This window comes from Procambarus clarkii, chromosome 43 (assembly GCF_040958095.1).
Source record: "Procambarus clarkii isolate CNS0578487 chromosome 43, FALCON_Pclarkii_2.0, whole genome shotgun sequence".
Taxonomy (NCBI): Eukaryota; Metazoa; Arthropoda; class Malacostraca; order Decapoda; family Cambaridae; genus Procambarus; species Procambarus clarkii.
Window position 1 is genome coordinate 22,165,430 of NC_091192.1, and position 22,035 is coordinate 22,187,464.

The 22,035-nt window shown below is 39.3% G+C and overlaps 1 protein-coding gene across 5 annotated transcripts in view; it reads left to right on the plus strand.

Moving 5' to 3' along the window:
• LOC123755802 (uncharacterized) overlaps positions 1–22,035 on the plus strand; it is an 81,859-nt gene that overhangs the window by 48,004 nt on the left and 11,820 nt on the right. For 3 of the 5 annotated variants that reach the window (XM_045738623.2, XM_045738624.2, XM_045738626.2), the window contains exons 6-11: positions 178–321; positions 3,128–3,244; positions 4,382–5,647; positions 6,201–6,389; positions 8,629–8,756; positions 9,293–9,427. In XM_045738623.2, the coding sequence (XP_045594579.2) occupies positions 178–321; positions 3,128–3,244; positions 4,382–5,647; positions 6,201–6,389; positions 8,629–8,756; positions 9,293–9,427 (1,979 nt within the window). The remainder of the gene's footprint in view (positions 1–177; positions 322–3,127; positions 3,245–4,381; positions 5,648–6,200; positions 6,390–8,628; positions 8,757–9,292; positions 9,428–22,035) is intronic. The other 2 variants (XM_045738625.2, XM_069300096.1) reach the window with 1 other exon arrangement.

The following is a 22,035-nucleotide window of genomic DNA, read 5'->3' on the forward strand; positions in this document are numbered from 1 at the left end:
TGAAATATTGGAAATGACTCGACCTACAGAGGTTCCATTGCCGTTTTCCCACATTCATATGCACTCCGTTTCTCTCGGATGTAGTTTTAATTTTACACAAAAAAATCTTATTGGTAAATGCATAATAAAGCGCATAGAAGAGCTTCTAATTCCTCAATACATATTGTATTTGGACAGATCGCGAAGGAGTACTCCATGGAGGAGTTTATGAAGAAGGCCCAGTACCAGGCGGGGATGAGACAATGGCGCCACTACACTTACCGCTCCCACGAGGACCAGCAACGCAATATACCCCACAAGACATTTAATTGTTTCTTCGAGGTAACAAGCCTCTACCTGGCTCTCCCACTCTCCCAGGTGCTGCCAGGCACCACCACCCACTCTCCCAGGTGCTGCCCGGCACCACCACCCACTCTCCCAGGTGCTGCCAGGCACCACCACCCACTCTCCCAGGTGCTGCCAGGCACCACCACCCACTCTCCCAGGTGCTGCCAGGCACCACCACCCACTCTCCCAGGTGCTGCCAGGCACCACCACCCACTCTCCCAGGTGCTGCCAGGCACCACCACCCACTCTCCCAGGTGCTGCCAGGCACCACCACCCACTCTCCCAGGTGCTGCCAGGCACCACCACCCACTCTCCCAGGTGCTGCCAGGCACCACCACCCACTCTCCCAGGTGCTGCCAGGCACCACCACCCACTCTCCCAGGTGCTGCCAGGCACCACCACCCACTCTCCCAGGTGCTGCCCGGCACCACCACCCACTCTCCCAGGTGCTGCCAGGCACCACCACCCACTCTCCCAGGTGCTGCCCGGCACCACCACCCACTCTCCCAGGTGCTGCCCGGCACCACCACCCACTCTCCCAGGTGCTGCCAGGCACCACCACCCACTCTCCCAGGTGCTGCCAGGCACCACCACCCACTCTCCCAGGTGTATTTTTATTTAGTTTCTAGGCCACTAATTGTTGAATCTCCCATGTGTTTCATGTTTGTTATTCAATGCATTATATATAATGAATTAACATGCGTGAACTATCAAAACCTAAAGGATTTTCATACTGAAATTGAATCGGAAAACAATCCTGAACACACAACCAAGTAATGGCTCCATAAATATATAAAATTTATTTTAAATTTTGCCCATTATTTTATTCTGGAGGGGCTTAACAGTGGCTTCCTGTTGCTAGCCACACTGAAATAGCTTCACACATCTGGACTACTGTATCCAAACATGGAGAGCTCACCTTCAAAAGGACATATCTGCTTTGGAGAGTGTACAACACTGACAAAAGTCATCCCAGAACAAAGTCAACTCTCATACCAGGAATGATTGAGGGGCAACATGTCTAATACCACTGCAAACCAAACATGATGTTTATCATATTCAGGTGTTCTTCTTAAGAGGAACTGGCCTCCTGTGAAGAGTGTCTCATCTTGAATAGTACAAGGCTCTTTGATTACTCTGCAAGGCTCTGAGGGAGGGGATTTTTGGAGGATTATTGATTGAAGAGTACATTAGGGATCACATGCTTGTACAATATTTATGGCATGCCGTTGACACCCTTCATTGCTGAGTTTTTTGTATGGGCTGCATTGTGTCAGTATTTTTTTTTTTTTGGCAAGTGTACCTAATGCTTGGGTATCCTGCTTGGTCTTTACCTTTGGGCCCTGGTAGGTCCCAAGTGTCTTTGGTGTGAATCATCATTGTTCGGCCCACTCAGCCTGCACTTGCTTCTTGTGAGTTTGGGAGGATGTCAATTGGATTTGCTACATGTCAGTGGTCATTTGTACAAATGGATTCACTGGGTGTGTCTATTTTGACTGGAGCATCTGCCTATTAATTCATTTTTCTGGCTTGGATCAAAAGATCTATGGTATTCTCCTCCTGCTCCTGGCTCTGTGACATCTGAGGGTTTTAGAGTCCGGGCTGCAATTAACTGGATGCAGCTCGGTCTTCTCCGGGACTTATCCCTTCAACATCAGCAGAAGGGATAGTTGAGCCATTGTTTCTCACCAGGGATCCGTAGCTTTCCGTTTCTCAGGGAGGGTGTATTTGTCTCAGATCCTTTTATTGTGTGAAGATGCCTTTCTGTTTGCTCGGGCATCAATTGTGGAACCCAGCTCTGCCCTAGAGTTTTCATTTAAGGATTTCAAGGAGCCTTAAATGTAAAAGGTGGATCCCTGAGTGCCCTTCAATCCTTCCTAGTCTCTGGGTCCCTTTACAGGTGGAAGGGGGGGAAAGGGTTCAGCTCAGGGCATGGAATCTTTCCTATCTTCCATTAATGTTTGAGCTCAGTACCTTGGCCACTCCTTCCAATGTACTTTTGTGTGTTCTTGTAGTGTCCTTGGATGCATATTCCAGATTTCCATCATCCCATTCTCCACCATTTTTTGGCTTGAATTCTGTTTCTTATTCTCTTGAGGTGGGCACTTGCTTCATTGTTTGACCCAGCCTCTTTTGAATATAGGGTGGCTTCATCCTTTATGTTGTGATTATAAGGTTCCTGAATCTTCCTGGCTAACTGACATTTCCTTTTCTTATGGTCTTGGCAAGGCTTTTGCCATGTCTATATGCTTGAGTGGTGCGAGATGGGCTCTGTACCATATTTCAGTCTTTTTTGGGATAATGTGGCTTATACAGGTATGTGTGTGGAGCTATCTTGGCACGGTTAGCAACAGAGAGCCACTGAGGCCCTCCCAGAAAGAGGCATTTCATCATGTTCAATGATTTCTATTTACAATACATGTACTGTATATAAATTATAAACTATAATTATGTTGATAAATTACTTTTCAAAAACAGTAGCCCATTGTACTGTATTGTACAGTACAGTACAGTACTCCTAAGTTCAAGTTTGCTCAGGTTATAGTGTGAGGATTTTACATTAGTTGACTTAACTCAAGTTGAACAAGGTACAGTATACGAGTGCTTGTATCTAACTCTCATGATCAGACCTTCTTCCACGTACAAAGTCTCTTTCAGATAGAAAGTGTCTAGTCTTAAAATTTAGTTGGTAAATATATAAATTATATCAAATTGTAACACTCTTAAGTAAGGTTACTGGTATCAGTCAACAAAACTGATAAACTCTGTTCAATGTAGATAAACCTCGGTCTCTTGGCAGATATCAGAATTCAAGAACCCAACACTGTTTGCTGAAAATTATGGTGGCCGCCTGTGCCCCTATCCAAGGAACAGGTGTGATAAGAAGTTTGTTGGCAAGAGACAATGCATCGAACAGGTAAATATATTAATGCACTCTTAGTTCTATCAAATCCTGTTAGACTTACTGTATTATACTAATAATAATCATGTACAGTATAAACATTATCCCATTTCTTAAATTCGTAGGTATAGAGGAATCATGCTGTATTAGATAGGAAACCAGTATAAGAGGAGCAGAGATATTTAAAAATTAATCCTCTCTTATCACACCTTATCTTCCACACTAAACAGCATCACAGACAACTGGCACCACAACTCTCCAGCAAATCAGCCTCGGCAGGACCCAACCACATCATAATATGTGCTTGGGTCTTTTGAGTTGTCATTTACAGACATGTTAAACATTCAATCCCTCTTCACAGTCTTGTTCACTACCATTTCTCAAGAGCTGCTCACACTCAGTCCTCACATCCTTACTCACTCACCATACATCTATTCTCTTGACTTTTCTCCTCCTTGTACCCCTAAATTCACTAGAATACATACACTTCACTGGTCTTGTCATCATCCAGTCATTCAACATGAGCAATCCATTCCTGAGAACCCTTTCTTAAACTTATGGTTTACCAACTTATTGGACTATCAACATCTTTTCATTCAATTTGTATTCTTTACTCTCACCCCATGAAAATTAGAAACAGGTGGTAATAATAATTATGATAAACACTACTATTTTTAACACCACACATGCATTTCAAACTGTACATTGCTACTGCATAATTAAAAAAAATTCATGTTCATACCATACTAGCATCTCACATTTACACATCAAAGTAAGCATTACTAATCCTTAATGCTTTTCCTAACAAGGTCATTCATTGCACCTGCCACTGTCCTTCCCAGTTTATCCTTGCTGAGATCATAGACTAAATTATGTCGATGATCATTACCAATTATAGGAAGAGGAAGATATGAATGAGACATTCAGGTATTTATGAATGGAAATGAATGTCATACGTGTACAGTATTTGCGTAATAGTGGCTTTAGGCATTGTATGTACTAGCTCTATCTATGAATCCATCAACTTTTGTATTTCACCTTGTATGTATGTACTTTACCTGAATAAATATTTGTATTTGTATTTGTATTGCCAGAGCTTTATTTTTAATTTTCTTCTCCCATCCCTCTGATTAGTATGTTTCTCTTCAACAGGTGCGAGACTGTGATCCTGCTTGGCCCAATCATCTGGATAGAGTGAAATGTCATCGATACTCTCACTTTCTTCAGTACAAAGATGCTGACGGTCATGTGACTGTTTTCAAGAACCCACACTGTGCCAGATGCAATTTTAAAAATGTGTCATCCAATGCTCTGACATGTGTGCCACTGCAAAAATATAACAAATGTGCATCGAAAAGAGGTTATTCTCCTCCACCGCTTCCTCTGTGCTTTTCTGTACTAATGGACTTCAGTAAAGACATTTGTAACAATGTCGATGAATTATGGGATCCCATTCACTTAACTTGTAAGAAAATTTATTGTGGAGGTCTTTATAAACTAGAAAATGGAGAATGTGTCAGAGACTCCACAGCTTACCGTTCACTTGGAAATTCTACCCTGCTTGATCAGTCATGCCCAAAGATAATGCTTAGTGAAAATGAGTTTATCCCTCAAAATGATGGCACAGTGTTTGTTAATGCCTCAAAAAAAGTATATCAGAAAAGTGAATTTGAAATGTTCAATAAAACCAAGATATTAATCTGCAATGCTCACTTCCAGTATATTGGTGGGTTCACAAATATTCATGAACTGCTGACACTCATTGTTTTGCTCATTTCACTGACTGGTTTGGCATTACACATCGTGATTTATCTTTTAGTGCCACGTTACAGGAACTTGCCAGGGAAAAATCTCTTCTCCCTCAGCTGTTGCCTCTTCACTACACACTTCATCTTCCTTACAGGGATGAGGGCAACTGATAACTATGGACTTTGTATCTTCATTTCTGCCACTTTCCACTACTTTTGGCTTGCTTCCTTCTGCTGGATGAATGTGATGAGTGTTGATGTGTGTCGCACTTTTACCAGCCAGCTCTACAGGGGAAGTTTAGATGCCAGTCGAACTTATATCTTCTACTCCATTTATGCCTGGAGCATCCCTGCACTCGTTGTTACTTTGTCGTTTGTATTTGATCATATTGATATACTACCTGACTACAAGCCTAGATACGCAACAAATATTTGTTGGATAAGCAACCGATACGGCCTGGCATTGTTTTTTTTACTTCCTGTTGGCGCCATTATCCTGGAAAATACTGTCCTTTTCTTCGTGACTGCTTGCGAGATTTACAAGCAGGCCAAAGCTGCAAAATATGCAAACACCCGTTCCCAGAGTGTTAAAGAGAGTCATGTGCTCCAAGAAACCAAACAAAATGGTGGGAAACTCCAAAAGCATGGTGTCCTCAAACATATGCCACAAGTAAGTTATAGTACAGTACTGTCTCTTTCTCTAATTAGTATATCTCTAGCCATATGGGCATAGTATCCAGGTAAATGATATTGATGTAACAATTAATCATTTCCAATGTTGATTAAATGATACTCCAGTATGTTTCACCAGCTAGGAGTATAACCTTTCAGGTTTCTTACACAATACACAATAGCCGATTAAAGACCAATACAGTATACTGTATTTGTAAATTAATTACAATACAAATAATTAATTCTTCCTCCTGCTCGACCTTGTTCATACCCTTCCTTCATCCTGCTCTCATTTCTTTATTCTCTTTTCCATCCTCCTGTAATTATCTCCCTTTCCTTCCTGCTCTCACATATTAAAATCCTTATTAATCCTATTTTCACCTGTCCCTGTGATATCTTTTTATTTCTATGATCCATTCCTTTCATATTTGTTGAATATGAAACTTGTGTTTTTTTCTTTAATTTTTGCAGTTCAATTAGAATCAAACTTAGTTTTGTATCAAGCCTCATTTATATTATTTATTGAATTGATTCTACATAGCTTTTGGCAGGGTCGGAGACGAACAAAGGAGCGGGTTCGTTTGATACTCTACGTTAAACTTGGAGTAATTCAGGGCCTCTCCTGGGTGACTGGGCTTGTGGCTGCCTTTGCTGACATCCCTGCTTTCTGGTACCCATTCACTATTTTCAATGGTCTACAAGGAGCTTTCATATTTCTTGGATTTGACTTGAAGAGTAAGGTAAGCATTTCAGTTCATAAAATCATTCATCTTTTAATTAAACAATTCACAAAAAAGCAGCCCATCCCTTGTTATGACAAAATGTAATAACTGGTTTCCAAATACAGCTGTATAGTAAATAAAAAAATCTACCTATTAAACTTTCACGGTGATTTTGGTATAAAAATATTAAACAACTGTTTTTCTCTCTGCTTAAACAAAAAAGTACTCAGGAATTTGAAAAGGGTGTGGAAAGGGGCCAGGGGGCAATTTCTAAACATTTATCTGCATACAGAATATGTAATGGAACCAAAGATTGTAATGTGTATAACTAATGTGGTCATAACTGTAAAGTACTTTAGTGTAATTTGTGTAGCATTGTTTTTGTATAATTTGTGCCAAGTGTTTATGTGCCTTGTTTATTGCAGAATACCATATTGACATTCTGTACATTACACCTAGAATACAAGTGTCTTATTCATTGTATATTGTCATGCAATAATGTCAATAATGCTACTGAAAAAGGTACTCTGTAATCTGTATTGTGTTTGAGTACTGTATACCATACAATATAGAAAATCTCTTATTGCAATACAGTGCACTGTATACATTTATGCATTACATAAATTAAACTACACAGGGTTGTGTAATATTTAACATTATTCCAGCATTGAATGTAATGAAACAATGACTCTGGTTGGTCCCTTCAATAATTCTGAGCTACCTGCCTGGTTATCTTCAAGCCTTAGCACGCCACTAGGCCTTTTGAGTTACAAGTGCCTACTGGGAATCAAGACTGGAATCTGGACCCCCCTCAATAGAGGCAGGGAAATCTGGGAATACTAGATCAATCCAGGTCAAAAGAAAAAAAAACAAGAAAGGTAGACTGCTTCAAAACAAGCAACTGCATGAGGCAAATTAGTAACCCTGGCAGAAACCTTACTCGAAAAATGTGGTAAGTGGAGTACCACAAGGTTCTATATTGGGGGCAACCCTTTTTATTATACAGCGGTACATCAGTGACATAGATGAGAATATTACAAACCACATCACCTAATTTGAGGGGTGACACAAAGATCTATAGACAAGTAGAGAGTGAAAGCAGTATTGAAGTCTTGCAAAGTGATTTCAATTAACTCGGTAAATATTCAGGAGACTGGCAAATACTTTACACTATTGAAAAGTGCAAGAGCTTACATGTAGAGGTCATAACAATGCACATCATACAACACAGCCATGCAGCTGACTGATGAAGAAAAGTACCTAGGAATAACGATCAATGAAAGTTGCTCAACAAGTATTAACAGCAGTAAAAAAAAAAAAAAAGTTAGGAATAATCAAGAGCTTTTGATTACAAGGAAAACAAAGTGGTTATTCAGCTGTACAAGTCTCTATACCCTCTATCTGGGCTACAGTATCCAAGCACAAAGATCTCGCCTCAAAGTAAATACATTCCTACCTTGGAAAAAATTCAACACAGAGCAACAAATATCATCCCAGAACTACATTAGCTCCTGTGCCAGGAACAGTTAAGGGCCTCATGATTTAGAATGTTACCAACCACTACATACCAGGATGATCTCATTGAGACCTTTAAAATACTTTAAAAAGCTTTTTTTAACACTTTTATGTTCCAATACTAAAACTCATTATCTACACTCCAATGGTAAACAGTCTAATGGCACTAAAACGCGTCATCTGATTGCTATTCATAAATATTCGTATATTCATTACTATCTTGCATATACTGTACAATGTATGAAAATAATGTTTATTATTTAATATAATTTTAACATAAAAAAGGTTTGGCCTCAAGAATTTGTTGGTCTTTACTTTTTTTCATTTTGCAAATTACCCTCGTAAATAACTGAACTAGTCAATCTGTCTTCTACACCACCCACATGGATTTATTCAGAAACAGGTATAATATAAAGTTTTCTGGTAAATACAAAAACAAAGTACCACTTTGAAATATCACCCATTTCTCTGTGATTACAGTGCATAAGTTACCCAACCTGCCTCCTTTTTCAGTGGCCCAGTCTTCTCCCTAATCTTTGTTTGATATATCTGAAAAATAACTTTTAGAATATGTCTTTATCTGTCCTGTTATATGTACAGTACTTAATTACATGTATTTTTTTTTTTAGCATTTTTGTATTTCTTTCAATTTAATTTTTGTGTCCTGTCCCACCAATGTCACAAGTTACCTTCTTATCATTTAAATGTATAGTAAATTACAGTGATATCCATTGGAAATCAGGTTGGAGAGGCAATGTGGGATGTACTTTTCAAGAAACCATGGAGAGACTATAGAAGTTCTAAGGACACTCGTACCACCAGTGGAGGTCGGAGCAACTCTAGCCAGAACCAGTCATCAAAATCCTATAGGTATGAAATTTATTCACATTTAATATATTTAAATTCAGATAAAATATATACACAAATAAAAATTTAAATTATTAAAATATACTTTTCTGATGGTGAATTATATTAAATAAAAATTGTAGTACACACAAAATGCTACAGAGGGAATACAGAAGTCGTTAAGGCCAATTTTATCCATAATAAGAAAAAATATGATGAAAAATGTCAGTATTGAGAGAGATAATTAGTATGTTGGGTACAGACAGCTAGGAGGCAGGGGAATGAATAGCTAGATATTCATATTCAGTAGCTAGATATTTTTATTTTGTATACGAAGCCTACTATAAATTATCAGAATTTAAATGTAAAGTATCCCTCTCCTTTCATTGGATAAAGATATCCTCCCTCTCCCCTTTTATAATGACATCCCCTCTCCCCATACAACAAAGCTTGGGAAACTACCGTGGGGTCTCTCAGAAAAGAACAAAGTTCTGACTTCAAAATTACCTTGGTCTGAACATTAATTATATTTGAATAATTTGTTCCCCTTTGGTGACCAGTGACTCTGATGAAGAGGACAGAACAGATCAATCAGTGCGAGGTGATATGGGTGCGGCCCCGAGGGCTGTGGAGGGTGTACAGTGTGGTAGCACTACAGGGCTCACTCAGCCCATGCATACCTCTGCAAAAGCAAGGTTGGACAGTTATACAACCGAGTACTGCTGTCGTATTAACAATGTACTGTACTAATATTGGTGTACACGTATTAACATTTCATAACTGTATTATTAAATCCATGAGATACATTTTTTATTAACTTATTAAAAAAATGACAGTTTTATAAAATTACCAGCAACATTCAATATCTCTGCATAATATGAAATGCTCAGCACAATCACAATTTCTGAGTAGCTGTAATTTTTTATCATTTCTGGAAACTGCAGAGTATAGTGTGTACTATTATTTATGTTAGTATGAATGTGATTTGCAGTGTAATGCTTATGACTAGTTCTTTCTTCCTTATTTTTAAATTGCCAGCCTTGGACTCTTGATATTTTTTCTTAAGGATTTTAAGTTTTGAAAGCTTAAGTGTAAGTATAAGACAGACAGTAAGTACTAATACATGCTCCGATTCAAGATGCGGCCTACTGGTTTTATCTTTGTATATTATGAAATATATAGTCTAGTAAACCCATCTGTATATGGATGGGTTTTATACCCTCCATTTCTATAGTATAATCATTTATACAAATTTAATGATTGTAGTGAAGTTTACATAAATCCATGAAAAACTCCGACTGTTGTTTAATGACTGCTTACTATGCAAATGTGATTATCATGAAAGTTACATGACAATGCAGCAATCATCACATTATGAAATTCCATTATAATTATGTGATTTGTATAGTACTGATAAGTTCACATGGTTTTCACAAGACTTGCAACTCTATATGGTTGGAATGAAGTGTACCAAGTCAACCAATCACCATATGAACCTTAATGATCCATTACATGTACTAGGGGCATGTCATCATCTCTAGGTGGCATATTGGCATTTCCTGCCTTGGTTCAAGTCTGTTTTGCTTCGCCTATGGTGCCAAATTTGTACTAGTGGCTGTACAAGAATGTAAGAACTCTTGTGTGTATGTATGTCTGTGCATTATTTATTTATTTATTTATATATATATATATATATATATATATATATATATATATATATATTATTATTAAATATGACCAAAAAAGTAAGATTAATAATTCTAACACGAATTTTCTCTATCTTTCTTACATTTCTTTTCACTGTTGATGGTAATTCAAAGATCAATTCTCCAAAATTCATTTTTATTTCTAGTCTGATGCGACACTTGAGCGCGTTCCCGTAGTTCCTTCTTCCTAAAAAGAAGTTCCTGTAAAATAGTCTAATAGGGGGTATAGGTGTTGTGTTAGTTGTCTCTTCAGAGGTTGCATTGCTCAGAATGGAAGCAAGTCGACGAAGAACTCTGTAGGGTAAGGCAGGTCCTAGTCAACAACGGTTTCTCCAATGGTTTCATGGAAGACATCATAAGAAGGAAAGTGAAACGCCATGCAACCTCTAAAGAGGTTACTAACACAACACCTATACCCCCTATTAGACTATTTTACAGGAACTTCTTTTCCACAGCCCATAAAACGGAGGAAAGGGTCCTGAAAGATATTGTCAGTAGAAACGTTATCCCTACAGACAAAAACCAGAAGATACAACTGACGATTTACTATAAAACCAGAAAAACGGCCAGCCTACTCATGAGAAACTCTCCAGACACAAAGCAGAACGCTTTAAGAGAGACCAACGTCGTCTATACCTTCAAATGCCCTCTTGGGGACTGTAAGCCTCAAAAAAAACAGTATATAGGCAAGACAACAACATCTCTTTCCAGGCATTTAACGATGCATAAGCAACAGGGCTCCATTAAGGAACATATAATCTCTTCCCACAAACAACCCATCACCAGAGAAATCTTAGTAAACAACACAGAAATCATCGATAGATACAGCGATAGCAGGCGGCTTGACGTCTGCGAGGCACTACACATCAAGAAGTCAACACCAGCAATCAACAGCCAATTAATGCACAACTATATTCCACCCACTTCAAGACTCTAATATAGAAGCATCAAGAAATATGGACCAATAGGCTTTCTACAATTACTTCCATTCAATACCCATTGTTTCGTGTTCTGTCTTGTGTTTGAATTTAATACCCATTCAATACCCATTGTTTCGTGTTCTGTCTTGTGTTGGAATTTAATACCCATTGAATACCCATTGTTGAAAGTTCGTTTTTCGCCTCATCCACCTCACCCAAATGTAGATATAAACCTCGAAGATGTGTAAGCTCTATTCAGTTTCAGTTGTGTGTTTGTAAACTAAAGTCTTTGAAAATGTAATAAGTTTTACGAAACGCGCTCAAGTGTCGCGTCAGACTAGAAATAAAAATGAATTTTGGAGAATTGATCTTTGAATTACCATCAACAGTGAAAAGAAATGTAAGAAAGATAGAGAAAATTTGTGTTAGAATTATTAATCTTACTTTTTCGGTCATATTTAATAATATATGTCTACAGGAAAGACTGCTACCAAAAATACTAATATATATATATATATATATATATATATATATATATATATATATATATATATATATATATGTATATGTATATGTATATGTATATATATATATATATATATATATATATATATATATATATATATGTATATGTATATGTATATGTATATGTATATGTATATGTATATGTATATGTGTATATATATATGTGTATATATATATATATATATATATATATATATATATATATATATATATATATATATATATATATATATATATATATATAAGCTGTATATCAGCCCTTAAACTTACGCCAGATGATGTAGACCACCACCCACAGGCAGCTAAGTACATGGAGTCCAAGCATGTTATAGCAAAACCAAAGTAACCGACCAAAATCAACTCATTCGATCTCAAATAAGTTTCAAAACAATCCTCTACGGTGTGAGTACCAGTGCATGCTGCCGCCACCGCGCTGCCTGACGCAAGTTTCTTCTCAACATATACCCCTCAGTCCATTCTAACCAATCATGTCTCCTAAAAATGTGACTGTGCAGGGAAATAAGGGCAACAAACCCCCTAACAAGACATCCATCCCGGCCAACAATAACAATATCCGTGTTTCTCCGTCTGGAAGCTCTGGGGTCCGGAGTGGCGGGGCTGCCCTCCCCTCCACCCCATTGAGCAAAGGAGCAGAGTCCTCCCAACCCTCTCCTATGAACATGCTAGCATCCCAGTATAATCAACTCAAGCGAGCTTCCGGTCCCTCACCGGAATTCACTAACTGGACCGAGAATCTGTGGTTCAAAAAGTTGTGCCTAGTCCTCGAGTCACAAAATTCTATCATCTTGAGTCTTCTCAACGAGAATCTAGCGAACCGCGCTAATCTCCAACAACAACAACAAGAAATAACCCTCCTCCGCGAGGACATTAGAAACTACAAGGCTAGCCAAGACCAACTACAGCATGATTTGAATGATCTCCATGAGGAAAACAACCTTCGGAAAACTGATGAAGCCTTAAAAAAGCAGGAGGAAGCTCTCAGCAAAATGACTGCATGTATCAGTACATTTTCAGCTCAACGTTCCGTCTCCCAGGAGGAACAAGACCAGCAAAAGCTGCTAGACTCTGTTATCGTGTCGTCCCAAGATATACCTGTGGAACATGAAGGTGAAAATTGTTTCGAAATAGCTCAGGATCTCTTAAAAAACAAATTGCAGCTCAATCTAAACAAAACTGACGTTATTGCTGCCTACAGAGTAGGCAAAAAGAATCCATCGGGTCTAAATCAACGGAAAATTCGCCTGAAGCTGTCTTCCCAGTTCACGAAATCCAATCTAGTCCGGACAGCTGCATCCCTACGGAAGGGATTATACATCAACGAGTGCTTGACCAGGAACAGACAGCAAATCCTCTACCGCCTGCGTCAAATCCGGCAACAAAACCCAGATGCTATTCATCAGTGCTTCGTTAGAGATGGTCCGATAAAGGTGAGAAAAACCGCAGAGGGCAAAATGTTTACTATTACTAGAGAAGAAAACCTCAACACTTTCCTCTCCCAATGTGGTTTGTCTCACCTTATCACTCCCAATGAATTAACTTAATTAACCCCCTGTCAACTAGTGGGGCTAGGTATCCTAAGTCTCCTTGGTTCATTTTCTGACTTAATTTTTAACTTACTCTTACCTAGTCATTTACCGAAATTATTTAATTGAGTTATTAAAGTAGTTCTTCAGGTCTTTTTAATTATACAGTCATTACTGAACTATCTATAGTTATTAATCGTTAGCTCAAATTTGCCTATGTTTATTATTCAACTTTTCTTTGATTTCATTTATTACCTAGGTTGCCTAGCCTTGCCATGCTCCCTTACTCCATTGTACCCCTGGCTTTGCCTGCATCTCAAATTGCAAATTGTTACTTACAGTGTACCTGTGAGTACTCGTAAGCAATCTACCTCATTTTTGCTCAATTTGTTTTTTTGTTTTTTTTTTTTGTATTGCTTAGTCTTGCTTATATTTTTTGTTTTGTATTTCCATATCTTGTGTTTTGTATAGTCCATGTTTACATGTTTTTTCTTTAATCTCATTAATTGCCTAGGTTGCCTAGCCTAGCCATACTCCCTTACTCCATTGTACCCCTGTAAGCCCCTTTTGTGTTTGTTTTGTACAGTATTGTGTATATATTTTTCCCTATTTTATAGCTTTTTTCTACTTATTTCTGATTCTACAATCAGCTTCTTTTATGCAGTCAAGTATAGACCCAGAACTTAACCTCTTATCCACTATCTATGACAATAATCACTTTAATGATCTAAATTGCAGATATTTTGCAGCACATGATGTAAACAATGTATTAACTCATAATCACAATATCTCTGTAATCAATTTGAACGTTAGATCCCTAGGTAAACACTTCGATGATGTTAGTGCCTTGATTGAAACTATTGGCAACAAATTCTCTTTTATTATACTTACTGAAACATGGTTGAAAGAGGATACTACTCAACTCTTTAACATGCCTAACTACTCAGCAATTCACAACTGTCGTCAACTTCAGAGAGGTGGTGGCACTGCTCTTTACTACCACCAAGAACTAACATGCTTAAAAGAAATTAGAACTAGAGACTGCTATGGGGAGTATATCTTCGCCAGCTTCAGAGTCAAGGGTGCCGAGTCTGTCCTGTCTGTGGGTGCAGTCTATAGAATTCCCAACACTGATGTGTCTGTATTCAACTCAAACCTTAGAAATCTAATACTTGATAACAGACTGAACAAAAACCACCTAATTATCGCAGGGGACTTTAATATTGACCTCTGCGAGCCAGAACACCCTACTGCTGTTAGCTTACTCAACTGTATGAATTCCTGCCTCCTCATACCCTTAATCACTAGACCTACTTGAATCACTGATAGCACTGCCACGACTCTAGATCACATCTGGACCAACATAACCTCTCCGCTTACTTCAGGTATAATCACCGATAGCACTACAGACCACTACCCCACATTTCTCTTAACTAACATTAGCAAACCACCTCTAGAAACAAGGGAGTTAAGCTTTAGGCTGCACAATGAAACTGCTATAAACAATTTTATAACTGCTGCTGATAATGTCAACTGGGAGTCCGAGTTAGGTAACATAGGGGACATCAACCTAGCAGTGCAATCTTTTCTACAAACAACTCTTAGCCTTTATAACACCCACTGTCCTAGGCTTACAAAACAAGTCACAAGCAAAAGGCTTAACAATCCTTGGCTTACAAAGGGAATACTGAAATCCATTAACAAAAAACACGACCTTGAGAAGAAGTATAGGTTAGGAATTGTCTCCAAAGAATTCTCAAAGAATTACTCATTATTGCTAACTAAGATAATTAGACGAGCCAAAACTAATTACTACGAAGATAAATTTACTCAAATAAAGAGCAACATTAAACAAACTTGGAGCACAATTTCACAAATATTGGGATCAAAGAAATCTTTAAATAACAAACCGACTCTCCTGTCTAATAACGATGGTCAGCTTTCAGCCTCTGATTCTGCTATTGAGTTCAATAGGTTCTTCTCTTCCATTGGTTCATCCCTTGCAAATGATATTCCATCTTCCAGTACTGACATTAAGGACTATCTTACAGGTAACTATCCACAGTCTCTGTACCTAAAGCCTATTAACTCCACTGACGTCAATGAGATAATCCTTTCCCTTAAAACCAAGTCTGGTGCCCTTGAGGAGATACCAACTTTAATTTACAAAAAAGCCTCCAGATCTTTAGCCCCTGCTATTGCTTTGCTCTTCAACAAGTCACTTGAACTCCAAACCTTTCCAGATATTCTAAAAAAAGCGAGAGTAACGCCTGTCCACAAATGTGGTGACCCCACAGATGTTAACAACTACAGACCTATATCAATCCTGCCAAACTTGTCAAAAATTTTTGAAAAACTTATATACAAGCAGCTTTACTCATATCTAGCCAAACTCAATATACTTAGCCCTTGCCAATATGGCTTCAGACCCAAAAAAAGCACTAACGATGCACTTATTAGTATGCTTAACTCGATTCATACAGCCCTTGATAAAAAGGAGCTCCCTGTTGGGTTATTTGTGGACCTGCGGAAAGCTTTTGATACTGTCAACCACCATAACCTTCTTCTTAAATTACATCATTATGGAGTCAGAGGACACTCCCTACAATACCTCGAGTCCTACCTTACTGACAGGCTCCAATATGTTTCTGTGAATAATACAATTTCTCCCACCCTACCCATCAACATTGGTGTTCCTCAGGGCAGCATACTTGGCCCTCTCCTCTTTCTCATCTACATTAATGACCTTCCAAATGCCTCCCAACACCTCAAACCAATTCTATTTGCTGACGACACAACCTTCATTTACTCCAGTCCTGACCCTCTTGCTCTAAATGCCACAGTAAATACTGAGCTAAATAAAGTCCATCTTTGGCTAACTGCCAACAAACTCACCCTTAACATTGACAAAACCTTCTATATTCTGTTTGGCAATAAATCCTCTAGTCTTATAAATCTCAAAATAAACAATACCCAAATTTGTAACAAATTAGATGGCAAATTCCTTGGCATTCTCATTGACCACAAGCTGAATTTCCAGGGACACATTCTAAATATATCAAAAAAAGTTTCAAAAACTGTGGGCATTCTTTCTAAGATCAGATATTATGTACCACGCCCTGCTCTGGTGACTCTCTATTACTCCCTTATCTATCCTTATCTCAACTATGGTATTTGTGCTTGGGGTTCTACTACCCAAAATCACTTACGTCCTCTAATTACCCAACACAAAGCCGCTATTAGAACAATATCCAACTCTGGCCCCAGACATCACTCGGTACCCCTACTCAAATCTCTTAATATGTTAGATATTAAGTCACTGCACATTCTCTCATGTGTATTATACATATATAAAACACTAAACTATAATGCCAATCCTGATCTTAAAAGCTTCATAGAAGGTTGTAACAGAACCCATGAGCACCACACCAGAAATAAATACAGTTTTGATATTCCTAGAGTACGTCTTAATCAAACTAGAAATGCTCTGCAAATCAAGGGGCCCAGAATGTGGAATGACCTTCCCAACCATGTTAAAGACTGTACCTCTCTCAACCAGTTTAAGATAAAAACTAAACACTACCTAATAAATTCCCTGTAATCTACCTCACTCCTCTATTGTCAACCCATGTCTGTTATTTTCTTTTTTTTTTCTTTTTTTTTTAATCAACACTGTTTGTCAACCTATTGTATTTGTGCTGCTTTTTCAGTCATGTTCCCCCTTTTTTTTATCTTTATTTGTATTTGTTCTCAACATCTTTTATTCTTTATGCTCAATTAGTATTAAGTTCTAGATATTAATGTTTTTCTTGCCCGAAACGCATTGCGTAATAGTGGCTTTAGGCATTGTATGTACTAGCTCTATCTATATATCAATCCATTAATGTAACATCACTTGTATGTATATACCTTACCTGAATAAACATCTGAATCTGAATCTGAATATATATATATATATATATATATATATATATATATATATATATATATATATATATATATATATATATATATATATATATATATATATAATATATATATATATATATATATATATATATATATATATATATATATATAATATATATATATATATATATATATTGTGACAATAATCTCCTTCAAGAGATTGAGCCTGCTCTTCCCTCCATAATTACGTCTTCACAATTATATAAAAAGACTATGGAAGAAATGTCCAACAACGACAACAACACCAGCAAGGCTTGCCAGGGTGAGCAAAACGTATTCAGCCAGCCACCTGTTCGAACTCCAACCACCAAACTACCCGTTGATCGCTACAGCTCCGCTGATTGGTCGCCGGTCTGGCTGCACCTGCCTCGCCCCCTCCAATACTACCTGATGTCTGGGGTCGCCCCAACATCAGTCTCCAGAATGTTCAGTGCTTTCGTAGCCAGCACTCCTCCCAGCTAGACGTTAGCGTGTACTGAGAGAGGTGGTGGCTTTAAGCCAATATTCCAGCACCTCCCACTTAACTTTTGTGTTGCACTTCTTGTTATTTTGCCTTAACGTAACTTTTCATTGTGTCATTTAAGTATTCTTATTATTTTGATTCATTGATTTTATTATACATATTTGTTTGTCCATATTTTCATGTTTTGATTTATTTAACGTAATTAAAATTTCATTGTTAAAGTTTACTTGTGTTTTGTGTGTCTTCTCCTTACCTTACCACAGACGAGTTCCAGTTTTTCTATTTTTTTTTATAACTATGTGACGAGGTTATACCCCTAGCCTTAAACAGCCGAACACCAACGCGTTACCGTCACAAGTTATATGGGGGCCTGTCCGGGAGATTCACTCAGGTACTGGTGCCAAGTGGTAATTTATGGTAAGCGTATTTAACTTTGTTAACGTAGCTTTACTATTTTTCATTCAATTTCATTTTTTATAAGGTGCGGTGTATTGTGCATTACGAGAGTAACATATAGTGAAGGTGAGACAACTTTGGATTACGTGGTGACTGTAGGCCTCAGTCATACTCTTAATTGGTCATCTCTCCCTCCATGTTATTACTCGTATTTACCATCTATGTCCCTTGAATATTTCTCATTCTGACAGATCATCATATTGGTACCCTGGTACTGTGGTCTGCCCCGGGTCAAGAGTACCCAATCTTCTGCAATCTGACTGTAGGAGGACAAAGAGGGCCATAGTTCCTCTAGCTCGAACTTTAGTTGCTGAATTGGGACCTCAGCAGCAGTTCTCGTCACCAGTTGACACCTCGCACCCCTACACGTCAGTCAGAGATGATGATACATACAACGGTAGGGAATTAGCTTATTTTTTCAGAGCACAAAAGTTCGCTAATTCTGTAAGTATCATATTAAATTCAGTAGGAAAAACTTGCTTTATGTCCTATAGAGACTTGGCAAGGTATGCCTACATCCTTGGACTACCAATTTTACTTTTGAAGCATTTAACTGTTTCATTTGTTTTCGAAACTTTGTTTCATTTGTTAGTAGGATTTTCTTGCCCTTATTCTCTTACATGAGTACCGGGTACAAGATTTCCTGCGCCCTTGATTTAATTTAATCATGTAATATCTTTCACTTAACGTTAATTGTTAAAGATCACACAGGATAGGTGCCAGTTGCCACGTTGTCCTGTTTCTGACATTTCATTATTGAACATTCGTGTACCTTTATTTGCTAATTTCACCATGTTTCGTCTCCAAACTTTCCGTGCAAATCCAGCAGGTGAAATAGGGACTTTAAGTCGTGCCAAGAGGACTGAACTACAAACTCTTGCACATGAGTATCAACTAGAAGTTCCCTACCAAGCCAACAAAAATGACCTACACAACCTGTTGCTGGATTACTATTTAGAGCAAGGTAAGATAGACTCTGAAACTCATGAAACTTACTATATTGCAGATAAAACTGATTTGGCAACGCTGAAACTCAAACTAGAGCTGGCCAAGATTGAACGTGAGCAGCAAAGGGAAGCCCTCGAACAACAAGAACGAGCTGCTGCCATACGAAGAGAAGAACAAGAACGCGGACTCGCCCTCCAGGAACGTGAGGTTGCACTATTCCAGGAGCGGGAACGAGTACAGCTTGAAACACTCCAGGAGCGGGAACGAGTACAGCTTGAAACCAAACGACGCGAGTTGGAGATGCAACGCGAACATGACAAACAACAAGCGACTCTGGCTCTAGAGTGTCGTCAACGCGAAATCGCCTTGGAAACTTCACACTTCACTCAACGCCAGCAAGCTACTGCCAATCTTCCCGTCAGTTTTAATATATCACATGCAAGTAAGTTAATGCCATCCTTTGTAGAAGCAGAAGTTGATGTGTTTTTTACCACCTTTGAAACCCTTGCTAATCAACTCAGTTGGCCTGTCGACCAATGGGCCACACTTCTCAGAGTCCATCTTACAGGTAGAGCTGCAGTCACACTCAGTACTTTGGCGTCTGAGAATGACTACTACACTCTGAAACAAGCAGTGTTGGACGCCTACCTCCTCTCTACTGAAAGTTATAGAAGGAAATTCCGTGACCACCTGAAGGCAAGTACCACTACCTTCCTCGAGTTTGCTAACACGAAACGGAGGTATTTCATGAAATGGCTGGAAGCAGCACATGTCTCTACTTTTACAGAACTCGTCAACCTGATGCTTGTTGAAGAATTCTTGAGACGTGTGCCGCCTCCTGTCCGCCTCTACTTAGCAGATAAAGAAGAAACCGACTACCTGAAGTGTGCTAAGTCGGCTGACACTTACAGCCTCATCCACCGGCTGACACCTGAACCATCCTCCAGTAAGAAGTCGTGGTACAGTTACGAGAAGGTGAGCCCCGATCAAGCTGGTTCACAACTGTACTGCAAGTATTGTAGACTCTATGGACATACCATAGACAAGTGTGGTAAGTCTCAATACAAGGGAACCACTGACCAACAACGACCCAAACCAACTCCTCCTAAGTCCGGTAAGCCTGTGATGAATGTTGGTGTTGATGTTAATGATCTTTCTCTTTTCAGTAACCACCTGTATACTGGAACTGTCTCTGCCAACGGTTCAAATCCGGAGGGACGTTTCAAATTGAAGATCTTGAGGGACACAGCGGCTCTACAATCGATCATCTTGAAGTCGGCTGTGCCCAACATAGTCTACACCGGGGAAACAGTCTTCATCACTGACCTCACTGCTACCACTCCATACCCTCTCGCCAGAGTCCACCTGGATTGTCCCTACGTGAACGGGGAAGTCCAAGTCGCCGTCAGGGAAAAGCCTTTTCCCATGCCTGGAGTGCAACTTCTCCTAGGCAACGACTTGGCAGAAGACCTGCAACCGACCAACCTGATCGTCATGGACAAACCCCAGGTGTGTAACTCTGTGCCAATAAATCCTATTCTTGAGTATGTTCCAGCAGAGGTTCAAGAGAGTGATGAAGTTTCTCCTCCGGTTCTCGTGACCACCCGTGCACAAGCCGCACGTCCACAGCCAGCTGACTCTACTGCTACCGCTGTCCCTCAAGACCCTCAGAAACTACCCCCGCATCTGACCAAGTTGGAGTTCCGTAAGTTGCAGAGGGAAGATCTTACTTTAACACCATTGTTTTTCCAGGTTGAGACTCAACCCGACAGTATTCCTGGGTTCTTCCTAGAGAACGACTTGCTCTACCGCCGATATAGACCCAGTAAACTGAAGGAGGAGGACGATTGGGCCAACATCGAACAACTTGTGATTCCCACCAGCCTGCGGCCCACTATTCTACACCTGGCCCACGGAGCATTCTCCCACTACGGCTTCAACAAGACTTACCATGGGATTCGTCAAGACTACTACTGGCCAGGTATGGTAAATAACGTCAAACAGTACGTAAAACAGTGTCATACATGTCAGATGGCAGGCAAACCGAACATCTCCATTCCCAGAGCACCACTGATTCCCATACAGGTGCCTGTGGAACCTTTCCACAGACTCATAATAGACTGTGTTGGTCCTTTACCTCGGACCAGTTCAGGTAACGCCTACATCCTAACCATCCTGTGTCCTACCACCAGATTTCCCATAGCAGTTCCAGTGAAGAACATCACGGCTGCTACGGTTATCAAACATCTATTGAAGATCTTCACTCAATACGGATTTCCCAGGGAGATTCAAAGTGACTGTGGCACCAACTTCACCAGTGATCTCTTCAAAAGGACACTGGAGGAGTTCATCATCAAACAGGTATTGTCCAGCCCCTATCATCCTGCTTCACAGGGTTCTCTTGAACGTAGTCATCAGACCATCAAAGCACTCTTGAAAAAGTTTTGTAGTGAAACCTCGAAGGATTGGGATAAGCAGATTGACCTTATAATGTGTATTTTCAGAAGTCTCCCCAATGAGTCCCTAGGAGTATCTCCTTATGAGATGCTCTACGGCCGTAAGTGCCGTACTCCCCTTAAGGCTTTCAAAGACTCTCTCAGAGATGCCACCTTCAGTGAGCATCAGAATGTGCCCCAGTTTCTTCAAAACCTTCAGCACATTCTAGAGAGAGTCCACCGCTTTGCCCATGATAATCTATTGAAAGCCCAGGTGAGAATGAAGACTCATTACGACCAGACCAGCAAAGTAAGAAAATTCAAGCCGGGAGACTTC